We start from the raw sequence: 27,183 nt of genomic DNA on the forward strand, positions 1-27,183 counted from the left end.
CTGACTTGATTAATTGTAATTTATTTAATAAAAACTTTTGACATGATGTTATGAGATTTTGATCTAGAACTAGTGGAATATTATGTCATTGTTTTAATTAAAACTGAACATTATAAAATTTACTAAGTCTATAGATATTAACTCAAATTCAAATGAATGTTGAATTTTAGATTACCAGAATTTGTAATAGTAAAACTGCTTCAAGTTAGGATAATGTAGGTCAAATGAAATACAGTTAAATATGTAGGTCAAGTGACATGCAAAGTCAAATATGTAAGTCATATACATGACATGTTGAAATAAGAAATAAGTTACACCTGCATTTTAAATGACATTACAATCTGACAAATTAACAGCTGAATATAAATTATATGGGTTCAGATTGACATAAAGTTCTCCAACTGGGTAAAACTTTGAAAACTATGTGCAGTGCCAAATATTTTTCATAGTTCATGTGTCAGGCTTTTTTTTTTAGCAATTACATACTTATTCGTTGGATTCGTAAATAGTCTCCAACTTTTCCGTTAGCAAATCAAAGTTTGAAAACAGAGTAATATTATCCAGGTCATATTCTAGATTTACGAATTTTCTGATGGGTAAGGTGAATGGTTTCTGTGGTATAAAGATAACTCTGATAAATTATGAAATGAATAAACTTATTTTGTTGTCTTGTTTTCTATTATAACTGTGTCTTGTAAAATGTTTCTTTAATTTTTTCAGGGTATATTTATAAAACCAGTAGTGAATGCATTAAAAGTTAAGAAACAGCTCGAGGACGATCCAACTCTCAACGAGAAAATTCATGAATCGGTAAGATATTTATACTGGACCAAAATACCACTCACGGTCAGAGTTATGGATATATTTACTTGACCCACAGTCAGAGTTATGTAGATATATGTCATTTTATTTTATCTTCAACAAAGCACTGACCTGACAATTTGTTTATTATTTAATTTTAACTTATCCTGAGAAAACAAATAGTTTTATGTTGATGTGGGTCAGTAAACATTTTAATCATTGTCAAAAAAGATGTATCACCTTCAAGGTAAATGGGACAACTAAATGACACCTACTTTATCTTATTGTGTTAATAAAATTTATAATTTCAGCTTTTAGTATATTTAGGTGTACATATTGTTTGCTTATGATAACAATATTAGTTTATGTTGCGGTCATTTTGGTTCAGAAATCGATAACCTAATTTCTATTTTCACAAATCTGACCACCATTCACTGTTATCAGTACTTATTTGACTTGGATTTTAATTTTCATTAATAACTTACGGAATTTGTTCTGTAAATGATAAAGTTTCTTATAAACTAATATAGCTGAAAGAAAGTAAACAAATTAAAAGTGAAGACGGTTGTTTACAAAGATTGTAATAAAGATTTATTTCTTAATGTTATGCTGACAGAGGAATTTATTTGAGACTTAGAAAAAACAAAATAAAAAAAGCTATTTATAGATTATCTTGTGACTGGACTGTAAAGCATTATTCAAGGAATAACTTATATGGTATGTAAACTTTAATTAATTATTTGTTTTTATTTTTAAAGTTAATAGATCATTTAATGGCTGGACTGGAGGGAATCACACAGAGTTCTGGTCATAATTATATGAGAATCAAGTAAGATACTACTCAGATTAATCAGAATTTTTCAAAATACAACAATTTAACAAAAGGTGGTATGGTATTAAAAAGATGCATCAGATCAAATTTCATTTAACATTTTCACTTATTTTTCTCAGTAAGTGATAGAGAAAATGAATGATGAAAAATAAGTTTGAATTTTGCAAATTGGATGGAAGAATGTTAGTCTTTGAATAAAATATTGGTGGAAAAAAAATCACATTTAGAATACAGAAAACACTTATACATAAACCAGTAACTGAATCCATAGAGAAATGGGGAAAACAGCAGAAATATATGTAATTTGAATGAAAATCGGTTGTGTGAAAATGATTAGTAAGTAAATTTAAAAAAAAAAGTAAAAATAACTTGGCCTCCATTTGAAGTGGTGTCAGTATACACTTATGGTCATTTAAATCTATGATGAGTTTATTTAAATCAGTAGTCAAATAATCAAAACAAACAATGCTACTGAGATAATTTTATCACACATATATAGTTATTAGGTTTTATCGCCATGGGGCCTTGTAAAATTGTCAACTAAAATAAAAAATATCCGTCAGTTAAAATTATACTTATGTTTGTCATGTATATTACAGTCTTATTTATTATAATAGTTCAAGGTGACTTTGTTAATTACATTTTTATGTTTTTATTTTCAGATTTCGTCATTTAAATCATAAGTATATCAAGCCAATCTTCGTAAAAGATGTAACTACTGCCACTAAAGCTGAGAAAGTTTTACATGTTTATCGTAATATCACTGAAGAACACGCACTAAAAAGAGCAGAGACGTATCCAGAACTTAATGGTCTGCCCAGAGTGGAAACTTTACCAGAAATTAATGGTGGACAGAAAATACCTTTATTGACCGCAGCGTAAGTGGACATTTTTTTTTTTTTTGACAACGCAGCAGCTTGTCACAGAATACTTAATTTCATTTGATAAACTATTACTAAGAACGTTAGTTTTCTTTTAATGTACATATACATGGTTCCCTTAAAAAAAAATCAGCTGCAAAACTAGATTACCCACTTAAAAAGATTCATTAAATTTGTAGAAAATATCACTATTGCATGATAAGTTATGAAAAATTCACCACAACAATGTAACTTATTTTTCATGGTAAGTAAAAGGTCTTGCTTAAAAAACAAATTAAACATAAATATTATACAAAAACTTTAAAAAATTGAAGATAGCTGATATCCTGTGTCAGAAAACACATGGTGAAAGATTTATAGATTATCGTTGATTATCTCAACAAGATTAATTTTCTTAATATGGCGAAAGCGAGAGAAGAAATCGAGTCGAGATGACCAATGATAATCTGTTTATCACTATTTTACATATGACGACGTTGTCAATTTCATGTCAATTTCATTAGCAATGCCACGTGTCTCCTTAGTTTATAATGATAATTTTCTATCTCAAGCCAGTAGCATGATATGAAAAATTATCGCACAGAAAGATGAAAGGAACAATGCACAAAATAGAGATAAACTAATTTACTGCAATACTTTGATAATTCATGAAACCTGATATTTTGAAAACTTTCCATGTTTTGAACTAATAAAATAATATTTGTTTGTTTATAGATCTAGAATAAGTGGTTACAGACCTAATACCGGTGCTACAGGAACTGATGATATACCCAATGGCCGAGTGGTAGAGAACAATAGTCTATATAATATCTTAGATAAAGGAATGCTCAGACCTCGTAGAACAGTAAGTTACTAATTCTTTTGAACTATGGATACAATCAGAAATGAGGAACCATTTGGGGGAAGTGGTGTTGACCTCTGTTTTTAGGAACTTGCTCTTTGACTCCCAAAACACTGTCAGAATCTGTTGTTGCTATTGTAGGTTCCATTATATAGAACTCATATCACATAGAATCTAAAGGTTTTCTTAAAATAAATCATGTTTTGGATAAAATGTGGTCTAGAAATTTCAATTCTTAGGTAAAACTTTTATAACACATTTCTGTTTTTTTGTCTTATTTATACTGAATAGAGTATAGAAAGAAAGATTAATGAAGTAATTTAAGTTAAGATATATATCTTTTCTTTATCTTCCATTGTTGAACCAAGAGTAATATATGCATGTAGCACTGTGACAGACGCCAACTTAGTACATTTTCATAAAAGAATATTTCCTCTTATCTGATATTGATATTTCTGATTCCAATATATCATTTTTACAGCATTGTACACAATATATAAATGATATTACTATTATTTTTCAGTTTATACACAATACTAATGACATTTCTGATTCTGACACTGCCACACTTCCTAAACCAATCAAACAACATCAAATAGATCCCGAGGAATTTAGAAAAAGAGAACACGAAAAATTTCGTACTGCAGCTGAAGTGAATGATACAAACGAAAATAAGGAATCCGAAAGTCATACTGCCATGGTTACTGAACAACAACAAACTATTGCAGCAAACCAACAGGAAGTAAAAAACAAACAGGATACAGTAGAAAACAGTGAACAAGGTGGGTAAAAAGATAGATCGCAGACAGTTTAATGCTTTGTACTAATCTCAGTATGATAGATACCAGATTTTGTTTTCAGTAAGCTAAAATTATTCTTAAAAAAGCTATTAACTTAACAATTATTTATAACGGAATGCTTCATAAATACTTACACCATCAAAGGCATTTGTCTTAATTAGATTTGTAAAACACAGTTATGAGTAGTAATTATTCACTTGTTCATTAGTCAGTTTATATTAGCTAAAGTAGATATTTGGTATAAGTATAATTACAAATTTGTAAACATATTTTCCAATTCCAAGTGTACATCCAAAATTTTGTGACAACTATTCGCTAATTTGTTTAATATTAAGGAGATCGACTTTGAATTATAACAGGTATGTCCAATGAATTTACAATGCTTTGGTGACTAAAGTTTTTCTATGAACGCAAAAAAAATGGTATAATCATAATAATGATTTTTTTTCCTCTATTTTTTTTCAAATTATATTTGAATTGCCTCCCTTTCAATGTTTTTGTTATAAAGAAATGATGTTTTATCTTGAGGTGATTAGCTGTTAATTTATTTTTTGAACTTACTAATAAATACTGATGAAAATATACTAATTTTAGCCATTATTTTATCTTGAGGTGATTATCTGTCAATTTATTTTTACAACTTACTAATAAATGCTGATGAAGATATACTAATGTTAGCAATGATTTTATCTTGAGGTGTTTTACTGTTAATTTATTTTTATACAACTGGGGAAAAAATTGGGGTTTGTATAATGTGATGATGTCGTCATCTGCGTCCCAAGACTTATTTTTTTTGCGTACAATAACTCAAGTCTTAGTAAATGGATCTCTAAGAAAATTTACAAGAAGGTTTAATACCACAAAAGGAAGGTTGGGAATGATTTTTGGGGTTATGCTACCAATAGTTTAGGAATTAGGGGCCAAAAACAAGCATTTTCAAGAAAATGAAAGTGCAAGTGTAGCATCTATATTTTATGTACACATTCTTGGTTTTATAATAGAATTCATACAGTATATACAGTGCTTTGTTTCAATGTTTCTTGATAAAATAATGTATATATGAAAATCTGGAACTTTTCTGTGAAGTTTTGATTTAGGAAATAAACAAAGGAACTTTAATTTTTGATACCATTAAACAACTTTCTATATGTATTATAAGTAATTATTGAGAATATATGTATGTATATATATATGCTGATTGATTTAAATGTGCAAGTCTAGGAAATACAAAGGCTGAAATATTTGCTACTGTACTATTATATCATACTATTCTGGGGATTTATTTTATTGTCATGGGTACCAATTTTGGTGGATTACAGAAAACTTGTCTCTTCGTAGATATTTATTTCGTGGTTCAGTCATATTCTTCATACAATTAGATACAAAATTTGTAATTTTGTTGAATATTTAGATACATGGTTTACCTGTACCTTCGAAAACCACTAAAATTGGTATCCATCGAACAATAATGAATCCACAGTAATGTATATCTTATTGATTAAGAATTCTCACAATTATATCTTATCTTAAGAATGAATGACATTATAATTTTCCAGAGAGATATCAGCTATAAATATAATGGGTATTAACATTCACCAGCTTTAACAGAAATACATATATTTACCCACACTTCTCCTCCTTCAAATAGTAGATTGTGGGTTAAACTTTGTCAAATCAGATTCAATGTTGATTTCGGAATCTTAACTTTTATTACAAATGATTTCTTAAAAAACTAACAAAATTTGACCCACACTTGCTAGCTATACAGCGCATATTCATATTTGAATACCTATTAAAATTAAAGTTAAAAGTTTTAGCAGAAACAAAATCTCTGTGTTCCACTAAAATATATTTGTTACATAAAGGATGGTATTGTTTTTATCTGTCTTTTGATCCATGTGCAAGTAATGTCATGTGACAACTAAATTTAGCTATGACGATAATTTTTCAAAATTATTAGCTCACAGTTATTTTGTATTAAGCAACAGTCCAGTTATCTTTCACTTTATCCTAGGAATATTTAAAAATGTTACAACAAAATTAAGTTACTTCCCTTATCTAGAGTTATGGGACTTTAATGATTCAAATAAGGAAGAGGGCAGGCATATGATGTGATCATGATGCAGCTGTTGATTGGCTAGATTTTTGTTCTCAGAAAATGTTTTATGTAGCCAGCAATAGGTTTGTTTTGGTTTTCTGGTCTACCTTGAGTGCCAGTTATATTTTAGTGGAGCAATGTAAAAATTTTATTGATAATGTTTCCGTATCACAGTTTAATTAAAGGTCAGAAATAATTGAACAACCCCAAGGATTAAATATAAGATTAGTTTAGACTTTATTATGTAGAAGGACAATTATTACATAATGCTTAAATAAATACAAATTGGTTGAATTTGTTTTTTGAATTGACCAGATAGAATAATTTAAGACTAGTGACTGTGATCAGAGCAAATTACTTTAAAACTAATGGCTTTAATCAGAGAAAAATTCAGACTTGTTCAGGTCAGAAAGAATAGTTTTAAGGACAGACATGTATAATTTTTAACAATGTTTGAAATTCAAAGTAAGGATCAATTTAGATATTCTTTAATTTATCATTTATGTGTAGATTAGAATATTATACTCAGAAAAGTTACAAGTGTCCCTTCCACAGACAAACAAATCATGGATTGTATTGATTGTTTGAAGTGAAAAAGGAAAATGCTTATCATATAGAGTAGTATGTTATACATGGATTATTAATGTATGCTTAGCATTAAAAAGGTGCAGATTCTTTTTCAACTACAATGAAATTCATATAAGAATTATTTCATAGCTTATACTTTTGCAAATTTATTTTAATCTTTCATGTGGTTAACAATTTTAAACAGAAAAAAATAATTTTAAGAATTTTTAGAATATAAGGAAATTAGATAAATTAATGTAAAGATTTATGGTAAATGAAAATTTGCATGAAATCTTATCTGAATTAGTAAGTATTAATTAAAGTTTTGTTTTCAGTTAATTGTGTTTTTATTAAATTTTGTTTTTAATTATATCAAATGAGACATTTAGAGACTTGTTTGATAATTAAGAATACTTTCTTTTGTAGAGGAAACAGTATTATCTGATGAAACAGCAACAGAAAAACAGTTACCATGGAAACAGGAAGCTTCACAGGTGCCTAGACCATCTTTACTTTCATTAGTTTCGACAGAAGATGAACCTGTAACCTCTGAGGCTCCTTCCTGGGTAGATAACCTATCATACAGTCATTTAAAAGACTCAGGATCACCTTATGCTTCTCCGGAGGTCACAATAATTAAAGCACCTCCGGTTGAAAGAAAAGTTCCAATTTTTGAAATATTTCCAAATTTAAATTATGAAAAGGAGGAAAAGAAACCTGAAGTTACAATTCCCCCACCTTGGGGTCAATTCTCTGACAATACAGATGAAATGCCGATTTCATCGCCATCTATACAAAGTGGAGATAAATCTTGTAACTACCTCATATCTAACCATACATCTGCTCCGCCTTCTCATCATGTGATTATTCCTTCCATTCCAATACTTAATGGGTCAATATCTCAAAACAGTAGTGACCATAATGACCATAAACCATTGAAATCATTGCCAGGCTCGGCATCTGCCCCAGATCTGCCAAAACACTGGCAGCCATTAGAACCGTTGTCAAGGGACAGAATTCATTCAGAAACATTGTTACAAGAATTAGATAGTGAAAGTGAGGCTAACAATCGAATTCATAGTTGGTTAACTGGTGCTACTGCTGATGAATATGACAACGAAGAATTTGATGGTATTATAATTAACCCTTACGTGCCAGATTTAGACATTGATAATGATAACGATGCTGATGTCAGTGATATTGATGATAATAATGATAATGATGATAATAATGATTTATGATGACAAGTTAAATTTAGTACAAATTATTTTCTGTTCATATTGAATTTTACTTTGTCCATTGTTAAACAATGCAGTTTTTGTTTGAAATGTTTTTTTGTAACTGGATTTTGTCATATTTTTTAAACAAGTTTTTTTTGTCTTTTGTTTTATTCAAAGAATTACAGTCAATATTTATACAGTGAAAAGGCTAGAGAACAAATATTTGGTTTTCAGATATTACATTATAATTGAATAGAATTTCTCTAACAAGGGATTATCTTTTCCTTTCTTACAATGAAAATGATTAATGTACAAATTTCTGAAAACTTAAAGTTGTATCATAAACTCAAAAATATGATCTTAAAAGTGCTAATAGTCCTATTTGTCTCCCCCTTTTTTGTGTCTAAACATGAAAGGTAGAAAAAATGTAAACTTTTTTTAAAGTCTTATGTGCAAGTAAAAATTTCTGTAACCGGGTTTATAAAAAAAATCTGTTAATTAAGAACAGAAAGCTTTCTTTGCTATTTTTTTTTTTTTGTGATTTAATGAAATTTTATGTGCTGATATATTTTACTGGTAGTAAATGCCTGTGTCTTTCCATTCTTTTTTCATGTTTTATGGAATATGATATATTTATTATGCATTTTAAAATATTAAACTTGACATGACGAAAGTTTTAATGAATTATTTATCATTTTGACATTAAAAGTGATTTACACATGCATTAAAGCATTTTTATTATGAACTCTTCATGTATATGTGTAATGTGTATGTATGCATGACTAAATACCTTATTTCTGGTCTTCCTATTCTGAGGGGGAATGGCAATTTTACGAAGAATGTCTTCCATATTTGAGAAGCAAAGACAATTTTATAAAAAAGACTGAGTTATTCTGTGATTTAACAAACTTCTAACATATCTTGATGTTTATCGGAACAAAAACATGACATTAATTTACATCCCATCTATTTGTACATACACATGTGTATAAGGTATATGTGCTAATGAACAAATGTGTTTCTGTCTCATAGAAGTGTTTTAAATTCTAGTCAGTCAGTTATACAAATATTTTGAACAAATTTGCATATTAACTGTCAGTTTTTCTATACTTAGAATGTTTCTTGGAATATGCCGACATCAGCATCCTCATTTAATCAATTTCATATAATATACATACATGTACATACATTCTGGATCATTGTTATGGGGTTTTCATTTTTACATCATGCACATAAACACTTGAACAATTTATAACTGGATTTTCGAAAGTTGGTACATTGTATTGGTTTGGTTTTTTTTTTTTATGTCTAATCGAAAGATATTTTTTGACAGAAGTCCAATAGCAAGTAATTCATGGTTATTTATTATGACATCAAAAAGTATGAAACTGGTCTAAAAATGGGTAGGGATGTGACAGCATCTTATACTGCTCTTGAAATATATGACCAGTTTGAAATTTGCATTCTATTTTCGACTGTATGATTAAGGATTTGCTTAAACTTTTTACACTCAATTGGAGTTACTTATTTCAACCTAGCAATTTCTAGTGGCAAGTTTGTGTTATTCTGGAAATGCTAACTTTTTTAATCGTAAACATGTAAATTAAATCATTTTATATAAAATTTGTGTTCATCATTCATTATGGTGGTTATATAGTGTGCAAATATTGCATTTATTGAAAATGAGTTATTTCTACAAATTGTGCTTTCAAAAATTTGTGTGTATTTATATTTTGTTTTTCTTTCATTGTTGCAGTTTATTGTCAATCTTTTTGTGTAATATTGATAATAAGTGTTATACATGTAATAACAATTATGCATTCTAGACTAATGAAATACATAATGTGTATATTTATCCAAACTGCTTTACATAAAAATAATTAAAATGGTAATCGATTGAAATTAAATGGAATAAGATTATTTTAATGAATTGAAATTATGTTTAATATGATTTATATTGTATTATAATCTGAACGCATTTCCTTCCAAAGGGAGATAACTGTTTATGTTAGCGTTATTCTGTTGTAGTGTTATTAAATATTGTAGAAAGCAGATTCTTATAATCAAGAAAATGAAATTAAAACCGCCAAGAATTTAAAAAACTTTTTAAAAAGATGAAATCAGGTTTTAAATAGATTGATTTCCTCTGAAACAACAAAGTTTTCTGAATTGTGTCAAATTAGTTGCTTTGCTTAATTTGTTTGAAAAACAACATTTTTTATTGAACCTTATGTTAAAATGAGTTTGAAATATTCAATTAATTTGAATAGGTCTTTGCAAAGTCACTAGATATTATATTTATTATTTTTACAGTTGGTAATTGTCTTTAAAACTCAGGCTAGTTAGACTATTTATATTTGGATGTAGATTCCTGTAAACTTTCCGAACATTGTTTAAAAGAACAATAGCATATGATATTGACCTCATTCAGTGAATCATTCTGTACTTATTCAAATACTCAGAAAAAGTTTAAGACTTAAGAAAATCTGTCTGTAAATAAAAAGTAGATAAAATAATTCCAAATAATGAGTTTGTATTTCAAGCATCTTTCACTGAAATTGAAAGAAAACATATTTTTAGACTTTAAACATAGAATTTCTAGATTTTTCATTACCAGCCAATTTTTTTCAGGAATCCTGATGTTAAATTAAACAACATTGGGATTTCCCCTCTTAGGCATTTGTTATATAGAAATAGTAAACCCATCCTATATTTTTTTTCATTGTAGCTTTTGAATTTAAAAAACAAATTGTTTATTTTATTTCAAAATTGTTAAATTTCAAGTAGAAAATGAGAGCGTATAAAACAAATTGCTTCCCTCCTTGCTGAAAAAATAATAAAATTAGATGTTTAATTTATGAATTCATTTTTTCTGGTCCTATTGATAGAAATACATAAATGTTGACATGCAAAATCCAATATTTGTAAATAAAACTTGTACAATCTGTGATGACATCGAATATGTTTTATTAGTATTAATAAACCAGGTTTTGCTCAATCTATTGGTTTATCATGTCCAGTGACAAGTTTTAATCTCTCATCTAACATGTGATAGCAGTCAATGCATTTTGAACTGAGATATCTATTTATAGAAGACCTGAAAGTTTATAAGACATGGTCTTGCTATATGTAAAAGTTTCATCCTATTTACTGTTTTAAATTGGAATTTCTGTAAATTGTAAATTCTTTTGAAATTAGAATTTGTATATTATGTGAATTCTTAGTGAATGCAGAATTTTATATCATGAATTCTTTGAAATATAAAGACAATTAATTATTATAAAAAAAAAATCAGGCATATTTATTTTTTTTCATTTATTGATTTACATATATATATACTATCCCAGCTTGCACATAACATTGATTTAATGTTGAATCTTCCTCGACACCAGCATTAAATCATATAGTGCATGCTGGGATAGGATATATCTGAAACAAAATGACACACACTATTTGCCAATACTTTGTTCAAAAAGTATATCAATTAACTCGAGACTCATTTCTTTGTTTTTGTCCTACTTTTTTACAAAATACAAACAAATTATCATGACTTTGAACTCGTTACCAGTACATTTCAGACCAATATGTTTTTAGTGTGGTTGTGTACTACCATTTACATGTTGCTTATTGGTGTCTATTTGATTTTACAGTCATTTATAATTTATAATTTGAAAAAAACATGCAATATTGAATTATTGTGTATATGTGATAATTTTTCAATAAACAGTGAAAAACTTTTTTAGCTGATTTTTTTTGGTGCCATTCCTTTAAGAGATTTAATCCAGGATTTTTAAAATGAAATGATCTTGAATGACAGGCTTCTGTTGTGTAGTATTGTTGAATGTTTGAAAACCTGTAAGAATATATAAGAATAGAACTTAAGTTTAATGTGGTCAGTGATTTTTTTGTCCTTTTAAGGTATGTCACTTTTTGTTTTTAACATAAACAAGTAAAAATGATCTACAAACTTAAAAATCAAATCGTGGTTGCAATGCATAATTGTGAAACAAAAGTCAATATATAGTAAAACCATTAAAATGACAATATAAAGTGATCAATATAAAATAAGATGTGGCTTGATTGCTAGTGAGAAAACTCCATAGACTAGACGACAGACATAATTAACTATAAGTCTACAGCCTTCAACCACTTATGATGGCAAACAAGCCTACAAAATGTCAAAGCTTTCTGTAAAATGGTTTCAGAGACATTCATAAGTCGACACTATTACAATATTTTAAAACAAGAATGTGTCCCTAGTACATGGATGCCATATCTGCGCTTTCATTTTTTATGTTCAGTGGACTGTGAAAATATGGTAAAAACTAATTTGGCATTAAAGTTAGAAAGATCGTATCATAGGGAACATGTGTACTAAGCTTCAAGTTGATTAGACTTCAACTTCATTCAAAACTACCTCAACCAAAAACTTTAACCTGAAGCGGGATAGATGGACGGATGGACGCACAGACCAAAGTACATAATGCCCATAAATGGGGCATAAAAATAGTCAGTTCCATAACTCCCATTAAAATGGTCAGATCACAATGTCGGTATAATATTGACAAGTAAACATGGTGGCAAACAATATTATCCGGTATGAGAGCCTTTTGTAAAACAATCTCGGAAGAGTAGTACTTAACAGGTGTTATTGTAACATTACTCCTATGAAAACAAGAGTGCACACGCTGAAATGTCTTGCCTTCTTTACTAATCATTGATATTATGTTGATACTCCTAAATATAAAGCTTTATTACGACTGTCACATAAACTTAACATGAACCATGAAAATGAGGTCAAGGTCAGTTGAACCATATGCCAGGCAGACATGTACAGCTAACAATGCTTCCATACACCAAATATAGTTGACCTATTGCTTGTACAGTTTAAGAAAATAGACCAAAAAACAAAAACTTAACACTGAGCAATGAACCGTGAAAACCAGGTCAAGGTCAAATAAAACCTACACGACTGACATATAGATCATAAATATTTCCATACACCAAATATAGTTGACCTATGACATATAGTATTAGATAAAAAGACCAAAACTCAAAAACTTAACTTTGACCACTGAACCATGAAAATGAGGTCAAGGTCAGATGACATCTGCCCGCTAGACATGTACACCTTACAATCATTCCATACAACAAATATAGTAAACCTATTGCATAAAGTATGAGAAAAACAGACCAAAACACAAAAACTTAACTATAACCACTGAACCATGAAAATGAGGTCAAGGTCAGATGACACCTGCCAGTTGGACATGTACACCTTACAGTCCTTCCATACACCGAATATACTAGACCTATTGCTTATAGTATCTGAGATATGGACTTGACCACCAAAACTTAACCTTGTTCACTGATCCATGAAATGAGGTCAAGGTCAAGTGAAAACTGTCTGATGGGCATGAGGACCTTGCAAGGTAGGCACATACTAAATATAGTTATCCTATTACTTACAGTAAGAGAGAATTTAACATTACAAACAAGAGTGCACACGCTGAAATGTCTCGCCTTCTATACTAATCATTGATATTATGTTGATAGTCCTAAGTATAAAGTTAAGCATTATAACAACTGTCACATAAACTTAACATTAACCAAGATAACTAAACAAAGACCAATGAACCTTGAAAATGAGGTCAAGGTCAGATGAACCATGCCAGGCAGACATGTACAGCTAACAATGCTTCTATACAACATATATAGTTGACCTATTACTAATAGTTTAAGAAAAATAGACCAAAACACAAAAACTTAACATTGTGCAATGAACCTTGAAAATGAGGTCATGGTCAAATAAAACCTACGCAACTGACATAAAGATCATAAAATATTTCCATACACCAAATATAGTTGACCTATAGCATAGAGTATTAGATAAAAAGACCAAAACTCAAAAACTTAACATTGACCACTGAACCATGAAAATGAGGTCAAGGTCACATGACATCTGCCCGCTAGACATGTACACCTTACAATCATTCCATACAACAAATATAGTAGACCTATTGCATATAGTATGAGAAAAACAGACCAAAACACAAAAATTTAACTATAACCACTGAACCATGAAAATGAGGTCAAGGTCAGATGACACCTGCCAGTTGGACATGTACACCTTACAGTCCTTCCATACACCGAATATACTAGCCCTATTGCGTATAGTATCTGAGATATGGACTTGACCACCAAAACTTAACCTTGTTCACTGATCCATGAAATGAGGTCGAGGTCAAGTGAAAACTGTCTGACAGACATGAGGACCTTGCAAGGTATGCACATATGAAATATAGTTATCCTATTACTTATAATAAGAGAGAATTCAACATTACAAAAAATTTGAACTTTTTTTTCAAGTGGTCACTGAACCATGAAAATGAGGTCAAGGACATTGGACATGTGACTGACGGAAACTTCGTAACATGAGGCATCTATATACAAAGTATGAAGCATCCAGGTCTTACACCTTCTAAAATATAAAGCTTTTAAGAAGTTAGCTAACACCGCCGCCGCCGCATCACTATCCCTATGTCGAGCTTTCTGCAACAAAAGTTGCAGGCTCGACAAAAATCTGAACTTTTTTTTCAAGTGGTCACTGAACCATGAAAATGAGGTCAAGGACAATGGACATGTGACTGACGGAAACTTCGTAACATGAGGCATCTATATACAAAATATGAAGCATCCAGGTCTTCCACCTTCTAAAATATATAGCTTTTAAGAAGTGAGCTAACACCGCCGCCGCCGCCGTAGCCGCCGCCGGATCACTATCCCTATGTCGAGCTTTCTGCAACAAAAGTTGCAGGCTCGACAAAAATGATAAATTCAAATAATGGTAAAATGTGGTAATGGTTCCAAGAAAAAGTGTTTTTGTCAAATGGTCTCAGAGGATTTACATACAACACCTAAAAACATTCATTCCATAATTCCCTAGAAAAATATGTTCAACTGCACATGATAACAAACAATCCTACCAAATATGAAAGCTTTCTGTGAAAAAGTCTCGCAATCACAAGGAGGGATTTTCACAATACCGGGTACTAAAAAAATAGTGAAGTATTGGTTTACTTTTATAAATTGTAACTTGAATGAAGAGTTGAGTCATTGGCACTCATACCACATCTTCATATATCTATGTCACTCCACTACAACATTTGAAAGTAGCAAGTTAATACCAACAGTATTTGAGTGTCATACAAAAAATGTATCAGGAGGAATCATGTAGGAAAAAACTTCTACAAAAACCTGCCTTCATCACTTGCACTAACCATTCAACTCTCTTTCCAGTGGATATATTTCTATGACTGGATCCTGTACTGTTAATATAGATATTAAAATTCATCCTTTAAAAATAATAACAATCTTCATAAGAGATGAAAATATTTAATTAGGTGTTCTGTATACAAGCTCCACACAATGTTATTAAGAAGTGACAAATCTATAACAGCAATCAGAGATTTACAGGTCAATACTGGGGCGGTGGAGATTTACACATTTAATGTATAAATAAGTTTTAAAATTCTATAAAACTCAACAAGCTCAAAAATATAAATTAATAGAAATACACAAACAAATTAAAGTTATAACAATTATGCACCTAGAAATGTCAGCATGCATGTACAAAGCATAAAGAAACAAACAAATAGAATGTACAAATATATAAATATATAGTATCACAGATAAAAAAACTATAGTAAAGATAAAACCCTGTTGGCAATAAAAATAAAAATCTATAAAAGTCTGAGATTGATTTTTAAGATAACAGCAAATTCACATTCTGCCATTTATTATCTTCTGTGAAAATAAACAAAAAAAAAAAAGAAATAAATGGAAAAGTTCCTTTATTAATAAACTAATGGTATTTTCCATTCTGAACACTTAGAGATTAAGATCAACCAAAGAAAGAATCAGGAAGACTTATGAAAGCAACGTTTAAACAAAACCAAAATCTCCATTGTTCAATATGAAATTAACCGAGAGTGTAAAGTTTTCAATAGTTTAGAAGATGATTTTTAAAATAAATCTGTAACAACGTAACACAATACTAAAAACATAACAGAAAATATCATGTAAAATAATAAACATCTGGAATGGTGTAAGTTTGTAAATATTAATTTTTGCTTTATCACAAATGCTTTCTGTGTTACAAACTTTGTTATTGGCAGATATATGCTTTACAAATTAACAAATGGCTTTTATCATGGTTGTTCACAGTTTACATGTAGATCTAATCTATGCCTTTTCTAGTCCTGGGAATCCTGTAGAAAATGGATTTCCTGTATGGAACCCCAGAGGAGGGGCACCTGCTGGGTATGTTTCATGTTGCATGACAGGCTGTGTGAGTGGGACATTGCCTGGATAACCACGATCGGCAGCATAGCTCTTGTCTAGAGGGTAAGCATAGGATGGATGGCCAGTGTAAACAGATGGCACAACTCCTGGCTGGGCCTCGGGAGGAATCTCAATTTTACCTCGACCCTGAAAAATAAATAATATACAAAACAAATTAACAACACTTAATATTCAATGAGAAAATGTTCTCTCTTCATTCTGATTTAAAATATAGGTATTATGTGTCGACATCTTTTTTTTTTAACTGAAACTAGAGGCTCTAAAGAGCCTGTGTCGCTCACCTTGGTCTATGTGCATATTAAACAAAGGACACAAATGGATTCATGACAAAATTGTATTTTGGTGATGGTGATGTGTTTGAAGTTCTTACTTTACTGAACGATTTTGCTTCTTACAATTATATCTATAATGAACTTTGCCCATTAGTAACAGAAGACTATATTTGGTAAAAATTTACATAAATTTACCAAATTAATGAAAATTGTTAAAAATTGACTATAAAGGGCAATAACTCCTTAAGGGGTCAATTGACCATTTAGGTCATGTTGACTTATTTGTAGATCTTACTTTGCTGAACATTATTGCTGTTTACAGTTTATCGCTATCTATAATAGTATTCAAGATAACCAAAAACGGCAAAACTTCTTTAAAAATTACCAATTGGAGGGCAGCAACCCAACAACCAGTTGTCCAATTCATCTGAAAAATTCAGGGCAGATAGATATTGACTTGATTAACAATTTAACTTCTTGTCAGATTTGCTCTAGATGCTTTGGTTTCATAGTTATAAGCCAAAAACTGCATTTTACCCCTATGTTCTATTTTTAGCCGTGGCGGCCATCTTGGTTGAATGGCCAGGTCATCGGACACATTTTTCAAACTAGATACCCCAAAGATGATTGTGGCCTAGTAGTTTCAGTGGAGATTTTGTAAAAGATTACTTAGATTTATGAAAAATGGTTAAAGATTGACTATAAAGGGCAATAACTCCTAAAGGGGTCAACTGACCATTTTGGTCATGTTGACTTATTTGTAGATCTTACTTTGCTGAACATTATTGCTGTTTACAATTTATCTCTATCTATAATAATATTCAAGATAATAACCAAAAACAGAAAAATTTCCTCAAAATTACCAATTCAGGGGCAGCAACCCAACAACCGATTGACCGATTCATCTGAAAATTTCAGGGCAGATAGATCTTGACCTGATAAACATTTTTATCCCATGTCAGATTTCCTCAAAATGCTTTGGTTTTTGAGTTATAAGCCAAAAACTGCATTTTACCCCTATGTTCTATTTTTAGCGGTGGCGGCCATCTTGGTTGGTTGACCAGGTCACGCCACACATTTTTTAAACTAGATACCCCAAAGATGATTGTGGCCAAGTTTGAATTAATTTGGCCCAGTAGTTTCAGAGGAGAAGATTTTTGTAAAAGATTACTTTAATTTACGAAAAATGGTTAAAAATTGACTATAAAGGGCAATAACTCCTAAACGGGTCAACTGACCATTTTGGTCATGTTGACTTATTTGTAGATCTTACTTTGCTGAACATTATTGCTGTTTACAGTTTATCTCTATCTATAATAATATTCAAGATAATAACCAAAAACAGCAAAATTTCCTCAAAATTACCAATTCAGGGGCAGCAACCCAACAACCGATTGACCGATTCATCTGAAAATTTCAGGGCAGATAGATCTTGACCTGATAAACATTTTTACCCCATGTCAGATTTGCTCTAAATGCTTTGGTTTCTGAGTTATAAGCCAAAAACTGCATTTTACCCCTATGTTCTATTTTTAGCCGTAGCGGCCATCTTGGTTGGTTGACCGGGTCACGCCACACATTTTTTAAACTAGATACCCCAATGATGATTGTGGCCAAGTTTGGTTTGATTTGGCCCAGTAGTTTCAGAGGAGAAGATTTTTGTAAAAGTTAACGACGACGGACGACGACGGACGACGCCGGACGCCGGACGCAAAGTGATGGGAATAGCTCACTTGGCCCTTCGGGCCAGGTGAGCTAAAAATAAGAACTATTTGTGTTTGAGGTGCATTGACCTATGATAAATGCATTTGAAAGAAACCATTTTGATTTGAGGAGGAAAAAGCAATTGTTAAATAGAGTGTCAAGATTTAAAGTGTACAAATACCTGTACGGTAGACTCATTTTAATAATTGGAAAAGTCAATTTTGATGTCCAGCATTGTTCAAAATACAACTGACATTGAAAGTTCTATTGAAGGTCAAACTTACTGGAATCATCTGTTCCTGTTGATATAATGGTCCATATAAATGTGTACACATTGGTCTGGCTTGTGTATATAATCCTCCTAGAGCAGCATAACCCTGGTGTCCTCCAGCTGGTGTCTTCTCACTTACATAGGAGCCAACCTGTAAAAACATCAACCAGGAGAATGTATAGGTAATTTAAACAGAAAATCGGAGTACTATTCAGTAATTTGCCATTGTATAAGCGTGCCACACACTATACAAGCACTGATGTTTTTATGTTTGCCATGTGTTCTTTACAGTTGTTCCATCTTATGATAAATCATTTTTTTAATTATTGGTAAGTTGAACTGAAATTCAGCAGTAAAATTTTACTATGAATCATATCTCACAATAAGCCACCATTAAGTTATTGATTTGATGTTGCCTAGAGACTGTATCCAGTGAATGAACAGTACTTCAAATAGTAATACTCCATCTGCTAATACAGAATAATGCTTTGTGCCCTGTAAATGGAAGGGCCATTTTTCCCTGAATTTATTTACCAAAGTGTACATATATATATATACAAGAAGGACATTGTGAACAAAAAAAAAAACACAAATTCTGTTGGCTGTAAAGTTTGTCTTTGGATATGAATTAATTTGCTGAGCAATTTCCTTTGATGCAAATTTGCCCAAAACATGTAAAATCAGCAAAAGCTACATTTAGTGCTTAATAATTATTTTCAAAATATGGAAGATTGTGTATAATGGTATATTAAATATATAAATACACTCCTCTTGTACACCTTTGTGTCTGAGGTTTTTAATAATAAAGTATTGTCTATTGTCTATTTAAATCAATTTCCAGAAGGACATCTTTATGTAATTGGCTCTGTGAGTTACGCCACTACAGAGAAATTTAGCCATACTCCTTTTATATTAAAATCTTAAGTAACTTTAAAATTAAGTGTGATCACGACTCACATTAAATAAGAAGGATAGACTCATATTAAATAAGAAGGATACATAAAAGTAAGTCTTACTGTTTTCAGAATTTGTATTGCCATAATCTTGCCATCTTCAAAGGGAAATGAACTCAGAATATACTCCTCTCCAAGCTTGGTTTGGTAATCTGTTAACACTCTGATAAAAAATGTAAAAAAAAAATGTGTCAATAGTTGGTAAAGTAGGCGAGACATTTCAGCGTGTGCACTCTTGTTTAAACATTCAAATTACCTTTTTTATATTCTTCTTCCTTGTTTTTCTTACATTCAAATCTTCTAAAATATCAAACATGCCATTAAACTGGTACAATTTTAAAAGTGGTATATGATTAAAATAATGTTTTTTTTTAGGAAAACCCTCTTCATTTACAAAGATTTTTCAATTCTAAAGTTTAGATGGAAACTAAATAAATTTAAGGTAAAGATGTCTTTTCTTATGATACAAATATCTGAGGTTTATGTTTTCAATGAAATGTTTCACACCAAACTAAAATGGGGAATAGCTAGGGGAGACAATTGAAAATTCTTCTACTCTAAACTGACCTCATTGGCTAACTCTCAGTAATGAAGGAGACTACTATTGAAATGAGAGGCTACTTTAAACAGAAACCTATTTCATTGTGTAATTCAAAATTTGAATCAATTTGTTTAGAAACAATTAACTATAATATACTTGTAGATGGCACATGAAGAATCTTGTTCTTTCATAATTTAAAATGGTTATTTTTCTTTGTATAAATTTTGTACAATTACTCCATATTACCTTATTCCCCAGCTATAAATTTAAAGGGAAACTTCGCAAAAAAATCAAAAATTGATATTATGTTCATTCTGTATAAAAATGTTCAAATTCATAGATATTAAAGTTTTATTCCGCTAGATAAGCGATCACCATCGATTTTAAATTTAGAGTATCAATTCTCCGAGATCCGCCATCTTGTCTTCTTTCCCGATGAATAAAAACGATATGTCTATAAACCACAAAGAAACAAAACTACAGTAACCGATGTAGTCGTAATTGCGTGTCGATATCTTGTCAATCGTACGGTTGTTTAATACGACTAACTAACTTGATACGGAAAATATTCTTACTTTTTTTAAATTACCATGGTCTGTTGTTTTTAAACTGTTGATATTGGAATTAGGTGAAAAGTCAAAGTTGAAATCATAAATAAGTGTTCCGTGAAAATTGTTTTCGAAAATCTAATTTGTTCATAATTCTTTAAAGTAATAAACTTTTTTCAAATATATTTTGATCTTCCCTTATCTGATCACCAGCATGGCTAAAGGTATTACTTCCAAAGGTATTGTGAGGGGTGTGAGGTGACACGTCCAGGTATTCAAGCGATTTCCTGTCGGGCTTGCAAGTTCATGCATCGTTTCACTTCTGCAGGTATTGATCAGTGTACACGGCTGATAACTTATAACTTATAACTTTCCATTTTGAACTATCAGATGTATAATATACAACTCTGTCTTACTTGTCATTACTAAACTCAAACGCTTGTTTATAAATAACATTTCTGGTGTAAAGAATATAATTTATAATATATAAATAATACCCAAAAAATAAGATTTGATGAAATTAAAATCTATTTAAATATTTTTTCCAAGGGTGAATTTGGGAAAATGTAATATATAGTCATTGTCAATAGTGAAGGACAGATTGGAACAGACCAGAAATATTGATTTAAAAAAATGTACGCACTTGCCGACGATTCGTTTATACGACTGGATATAAAATTGCGGAACTATAGCGCAATTTAAAATATATACGTGTATACATTGAACATAAGAAAAAAACATCTATTTTGAATAAATAGGGGTAAAAGTGTTGTAAATAGACTAGCCAACGTATGCCAACAGTATGTAATCATCGAATGTCGATAGACTACAGTTGTATACCAAAAGAAGAAGAGAACCAATTTGATTTAAATACAGGTCGATGTATAACTTTTGCTTTGGTTCATTGAAGCTGTGGACCTAGGAAAATCACAGATTTATATTTCAATAAGATTGTTCTCAAACAAAGGAAGGAATTCGTCATCACAATTGTTATATATGCCACTGGACGAACACTAATTATCCCCAGGGGATGTGAATATTTTGCTGGGAAACTTTTGAGTATCAAAGTTTCAAATTAATTTCGGGATTTATTTTCTTTCTTGGTATTCAATAACCGAAAAAAGAATAAATTACTTGTTCGCTAAATAGGGATATTCTTGTCAGATAAAAGAAGTTTAGTTATATTTAAAAAATAGGGAAATATGACATTAAATTGGTTCTGTCTTTTGTTAAACATCGTTAAAACGATGTGTGTCTAAGGTGAACGCCACAAGAACCCTGTAATACTAGTACGAGAGTATAGCATGTAAACATTCCTTCTCAATAATATGGTTGTATTGGAAAACTTTTCATACAGATTGACAACTCATTGTCCGATATGCATGTAATATTTGCCACATGACGCCCATAGTTCTTTCTACCATCATCACCTTATTCCTTGATATTGCTGTAAACATCGATGGTTCACACCCAAACAAAATGGGAGTAATGAACCTTCAGAGCTTCTCCGTGTTATACACTTGTGAAAATATATAGACGAAATTTCTGTATTGAAATGAATCTACATCTCACAAACAGGATTTTCAAATAACGATTTTGAGTAATCACCTTACAAACCAATATAAACGTATGGCAAGATATAACCATGAAGGAATTTAGTTTTTGTCAGAACTCATCACTATATCATAAACGTATACGTATATATATGCATACAGTTTCAAATATCAAGAACAAGCGTTCGATGTCGATAGTCTGTTCTCTAACTGTTCAGAGTTAGACATGTCACTTGTTCATTCTTGGAAGCCTTCATATTCCCCGTCTAACGATGGGAACTCTTTCTGATTGTGTTGACTATAAATGCTTGTATGGTAATTCTGTCGTTTATCTGTACAAGCGGTTGCATTTCCTCTCCTTTCCCAACAAACAAACGAACGAAACGCAACTAGTCTGATTTCTCTGGAGCTCATCCTCAATGGCTCTTATACGTCAGGAAACTTACATGTATACTAATAATGATTGTTTCATGAACAACGATGTATGAACGAACTATTATAAATTCGTCAATATCTGTAATGCATGACTAAAGTATAACTTTTATTACAACTACTGTATTACTTATTTGGATTAATGACGGCTATCATGTTCAACATTGCACAACTATTATCATAGAATTTTAAAAAAAAATCCTCAAAAATCCTCAAAAGATATAATGCCTTAGCTTAGATAATTAGTATTCTTTTCACAAAAAGTTCGTGTAAATGATTGTCAAATGAATTTAATTATGTAAGAATAAAATGTTAAAAAGAAACTAAAAAAAAATTATGCATGTTGTATGTTGTATTTTTTTGTCAATTAAAAACTTTAAAATTGCAATAGTTTTATTAGCATTTAAACACAGCCAGATTTGAATACAAGTTAAGAAATTCCGGTAAAGTCAATGATATCAAACAGATGTACAATGGTATATCAAATTGGGTAATATTGCATTTAGTTTTTATTAAAGATTAAAACTACTATTTTTTGCTTCATATTTGAATCTTTACGCCAATTGCCGCTAAGAAAGTAATCAAAAATTGTTTCCTTTTATTTTTATACACTTTCGGAATTACGAATCTGAATTTTATTTTCAATTAATTTACACAATTTAATTATTGTATCTTTATTCTCATCGTGTATTTAATCTTAGTGTATTAACATCATGACAGCATATACTCTAATCCTTTCTATTTATCCTTTCCAAATAACAACATTTATACCTGTGTACGCTTGAACTCACACCTGCGGCTAAAGAGCTACAAGGTAAACGAATTGACCTCAAGCCGAGAAATATACAGTGACCTTTACAAAATAATATACACACTCTGCTCACACATTAGTTGCATTGAAATGATTATCAAAACAATAACGGTAAATAGAACTGAAATATTTTCAGTTCAATATCAGTAAAAATGTTCAATAAATATTTTATGAAAAAAATCTCAACAATAATTAATTAAATTTATTCAAAAACATTTACTAGAGATAATTTTATAGGAGTTTAATTCAATCAATACAAAACGGTATATATATGCATATTCACTTTCGTTCATTCTTATATTGTGGTTTATAACTTCGACCATTCGTCAGCTGTGCGCTTTTAATTACGTATATTGTCGATAAGCTATAAGAGTTAAACAGATTTTATTTTTTCCCAGAATTCAATAAATCGGGCTAATACGTCACGACCCACTCGAGAATTCAACCAAAAAAGTTACAAATACTTGATTTTCTCCGTTATTAGAAGGAATATAAATTTAAAACTTTGCAAATGTGTTTTTTATGTTAAGATGAACATAATTAGATGATAAGTAAAAAATCGCGGAATTTCCCTTTAATAATATTTACCTTTTTACACAGTCTAATGCTATTAATTTATCATTCTGCACTGTTATGATATTAAGAACTTCTCTGGCTTCTTGACATGACATTCGACAAAGTCTCTGTAAACGTAAAGCAATCAGATACAACATTAATAAAGAAAAAGGTCAGTCTCCTTACAAAGAGCTAAATAAAGAAAAAGATCAGTCTCCTTACAAAGAGCTAAATAAAGAAAAAGATCAGTCTCCTTACAAAAAGCTAAATAAATCTGTAATAGAATGAGCAATGAAATCCACTGAATAATAATACACAATTTCATAAAATGTCTGTGCTAGTCAATAACTGAGTAATATAATTAAGCATGGATGTAAAAGTTGACATTTTAATTTGAAAATTTCTGTATAATGTTATTTCCTTCTTTTAAATTTCTATCTGTGTGCTGCACAAAAATTGCCTTTGTAAATAATCTGTTGTTACTTTCTATTCTTCAAACTACCGATAATAAGAAGGGGCTAAATGTGTTTACGATTTAATGATTGTACGTTATAACTTCATACTCACTGGTTCTAATATCTGTATGGCTCTAACTTTGTCTGATGGTGCTTTGAATGCTAATAAAATCTGTGATGCCTGAAAATATATATGGATCATTACTATCTTGAGGTATATGCATCACTTCCAGGTATAACTGTATAACTATAATACTGATGTACAAGAGGTGTATTTAGTATTTTTCAAAATCTTCTTGATTTTTTTATATTTTTTTATATTTTAAGATTTAAAACCAAAATCAAATATGCTAGTAAAAATATATGTATGATACATGTATTATGTTGATCCTTTAAAATCTTTTAACCTCACTCAGTATTTTTTTTCCCCAGTAAAATTATCCAGTAGCAGTGACTGTCTATATATACTTTTATGTACAGAAGAGAGGTAGAAGATATCAAAGGGATTTTTTTTCTGTAATATGTATTTTTCATGTATTTTTATACACTAACAGTAATTACTTACTAATATTTCCTGATATTATTCTAACTCACCTGATTTGCTGTGAAATGTCCTCTAGAACTGTATAATATCTCAACCTTTTTCTCTGTGTATGATGTTTCCTAACAAATATTAAGTAAATGAGTCAAATATTCAAAATCAAGATCAGTATACACAGGATATGAGCTATAAGGAATTAAAGAACTTGCACAATTATAAAAAAAAATCAAAGCTGATCCTTTTTGTGTTGACTTTGGACAGATTTTCTACTGTGTGGACTAACTATGAACATGTATATACCCTATGCACTACCACTGCATAACTAAAAATGTTCATGAAAGGTATTTACTTAGTTTGCATACTTTTCGATTTTTTGTTGGGTTTTGTCCATCCTGCTGAAGTTTGGGGATTGATTCATCTAGGTCATCAACTTTCCATTCAAATTTGAATATTGTTATAATTAGCACTGTGAATACATACAAATTGTATATGTAACACTTAATGGCATACAATACAGTAGCAAGGACAAATATTTATGCATCCAAATGTAGCATAGGGTTTTCCCAAACGTTGCTATTGAAAATCTTACAAAATTCATGGAAAATTCACTATCATTATCAAATATGTTCTTGTGAATATGAAAGTTTTGCAATGGAAAAAAATAACTTGTAGTATATATATATTTATGAAACATAAAATTCCAGGTAAAAAGACTTTTTTTCTTTTCTATTACAAATGTACATGTACCAATAAATTTTAACATGACAGTAATTTGTATCGTGTTTTGATGTACAGTGGAAAAAGTTGCATGACAATTAATGTGGCATTTAAAATACACTAACATAATTAGTTCCAAAATTAGTTCCAAGAAGATGAAATAAGAACTTGAGCAGTAAAAAAACTAAAGTTGACAACCTTTTCCAGTAAAGGACATACATTGTGTATGCCTTTTAATTTTAGTTAAGCCATTTCAATTGATATTTTATAGTGTGTCTTTTTATGTTGTTTCAGATTTGACACATGTCATTTTGGGGGCCCTCTATAGCTTGCTGTTCAGTGTGAGTCAAGGCTCTGTGTTGAGTGTTGAAGACCGTTCTTTGACCTATATATACTATGGTTTACTTTTACAAACTGGATGAAAGTTGTCTTATTGGCACTCATACCACATCTTCTCATATCTATATATAACTCAAAAGTGGTCTATTGAATAGACTACTATCAGTATCATATTTTTGACTTTTGACTCCAGACATGCCAGAGTTTTTATTTTTCATCAGGTTACCTTCTCTCTGGTTGGACATCCTGGTACTCTGGTAATCAAGAGCAATGAAAGGAAGCAAAGTTCAGCTTGTAATCAATACATTTCCTGTTGGAAATAAACTGTGTTTTTTTTCGGGAAAACAGTAGACTTCCCCCTAAAGTAGTACAGATTTTATTTTTGATTTTACACAGATAAGTCTATAGACTGAAGTAGACATTTAAATGTTTTAAAAAATCTTTCATTGGATGCACTTTGAATTTAATAGGCCGAAATAAGCCCTCACTCAGTTAATGGACCTTTTCCTTTACAGGAAAGTGCACTTGAACTAACCAGGAAGGGGCCTTTTCGACAGTTGACAACAGTCTATCATATACACAGTAACATGTTGATATTTTTCCACCAATATTTGATATCATAAAGGTTCCTGTAAAATTTTGAAGTTATAATACAAAATATCTGACGCAACAATGTAAAAGTTCAGGTGTATTATTTGACGTCAAAAGTTCATGAAGCATAGATTCTGCAGTCACCCGGCACAGTTTTTTTTGAACAGCTATAGGGTATATTTCTGTAATAAATAAAAAAGGGGGAGGGTCAATTGAAAGTTGAAGTTAAAAAATAAGCATGAACTCTAAAAAAAAAATCAGACTTGTGTGAGTTGTGAGAAAATATGAGTAAACAATTCTTCTTTTCAGATAAAATCTGAACTTTGAGTATACCTGGTTAATGCGATCTAGTAGAGTTTGAAATGACCTGCTGTCCATGGCAACTTTCGCCATTCTAGATTTGTCTATCTCAGAGAGTTTCTACAAGGGATTTTGGGAGACCACTGCTGAAGTTAAATAGCTTGGCAACGGGGACGCCGGAAGTGTACAACGCGCA

The 27,183-nt window shown here is 30.5% G+C and overlaps 2 protein-coding genes across 2 annotated transcripts in view; one reads left to right on the forward strand and one right to left on the reverse strand.

Moving 5' to 3' along the window:
• The window catches only part of LOC143078689 (putative Na(+)/H(+) antiporter nhx-9), a 33,171-nt gene extending 21,394 nt beyond the window's left edge, over positions 1–11,777 (forward strand). Inside the window, exons 6-11 of the mRNA XM_076253596.1 lie at positions 721–810; positions 1,560–1,630; positions 2,296–2,511; positions 3,229–3,358; positions 3,879–4,137; positions 7,247–11,777. Of these exons, the coding sequence (XP_076109711.1) occupies positions 721–810; positions 1,560–1,630; positions 2,296–2,511; positions 3,229–3,358; positions 3,879–4,137; positions 7,247–8,061 (1,581 nt within the window). The 3' untranslated portion in view covers positions 8,062–11,777. The remainder of the gene's footprint in view (positions 1–720; positions 811–1,559; positions 1,631–2,295; positions 2,512–3,228; positions 3,359–3,878; positions 4,138–7,246) is intronic.
• A 3,642-nt stretch (positions 11,778–15,419) lies between these two features.
• LOC143078694 (proline and serine-rich protein 1-like) lies at positions 15,420–27,179 on the reverse strand. Its single transcript, XM_076253606.1, has 7 exons — positions 27,021–27,179; positions 25,094–25,162; positions 24,612–24,680; positions 24,078–24,172; positions 19,668–19,767; positions 18,665–18,802; positions 15,420–16,530 (listed from the first exon to the last, which is right to left on the reverse strand). The coding sequence occupies exons 1-7, from the start codon at positions 27,078–27,080 to the stop codon at positions 16,285–16,287; spliced, it is 777 nt and encodes a 258-aa protein (XP_076109721.1). The 5' UTR covers positions 27,081–27,179; the 3' UTR covers positions 15,420–16,284.
• Positions 27,180–27,183: the final 4 nt, after the last annotated feature.

Source organism: Mytilus galloprovincialis, chromosome 6, assembly GCF_965363235.1.
Source record: "Mytilus galloprovincialis chromosome 6, xbMytGall1.hap1.1, whole genome shotgun sequence".
Taxonomy (NCBI): Eukaryota; Metazoa; Mollusca; class Bivalvia; order Mytilida; family Mytilidae; genus Mytilus; species Mytilus galloprovincialis.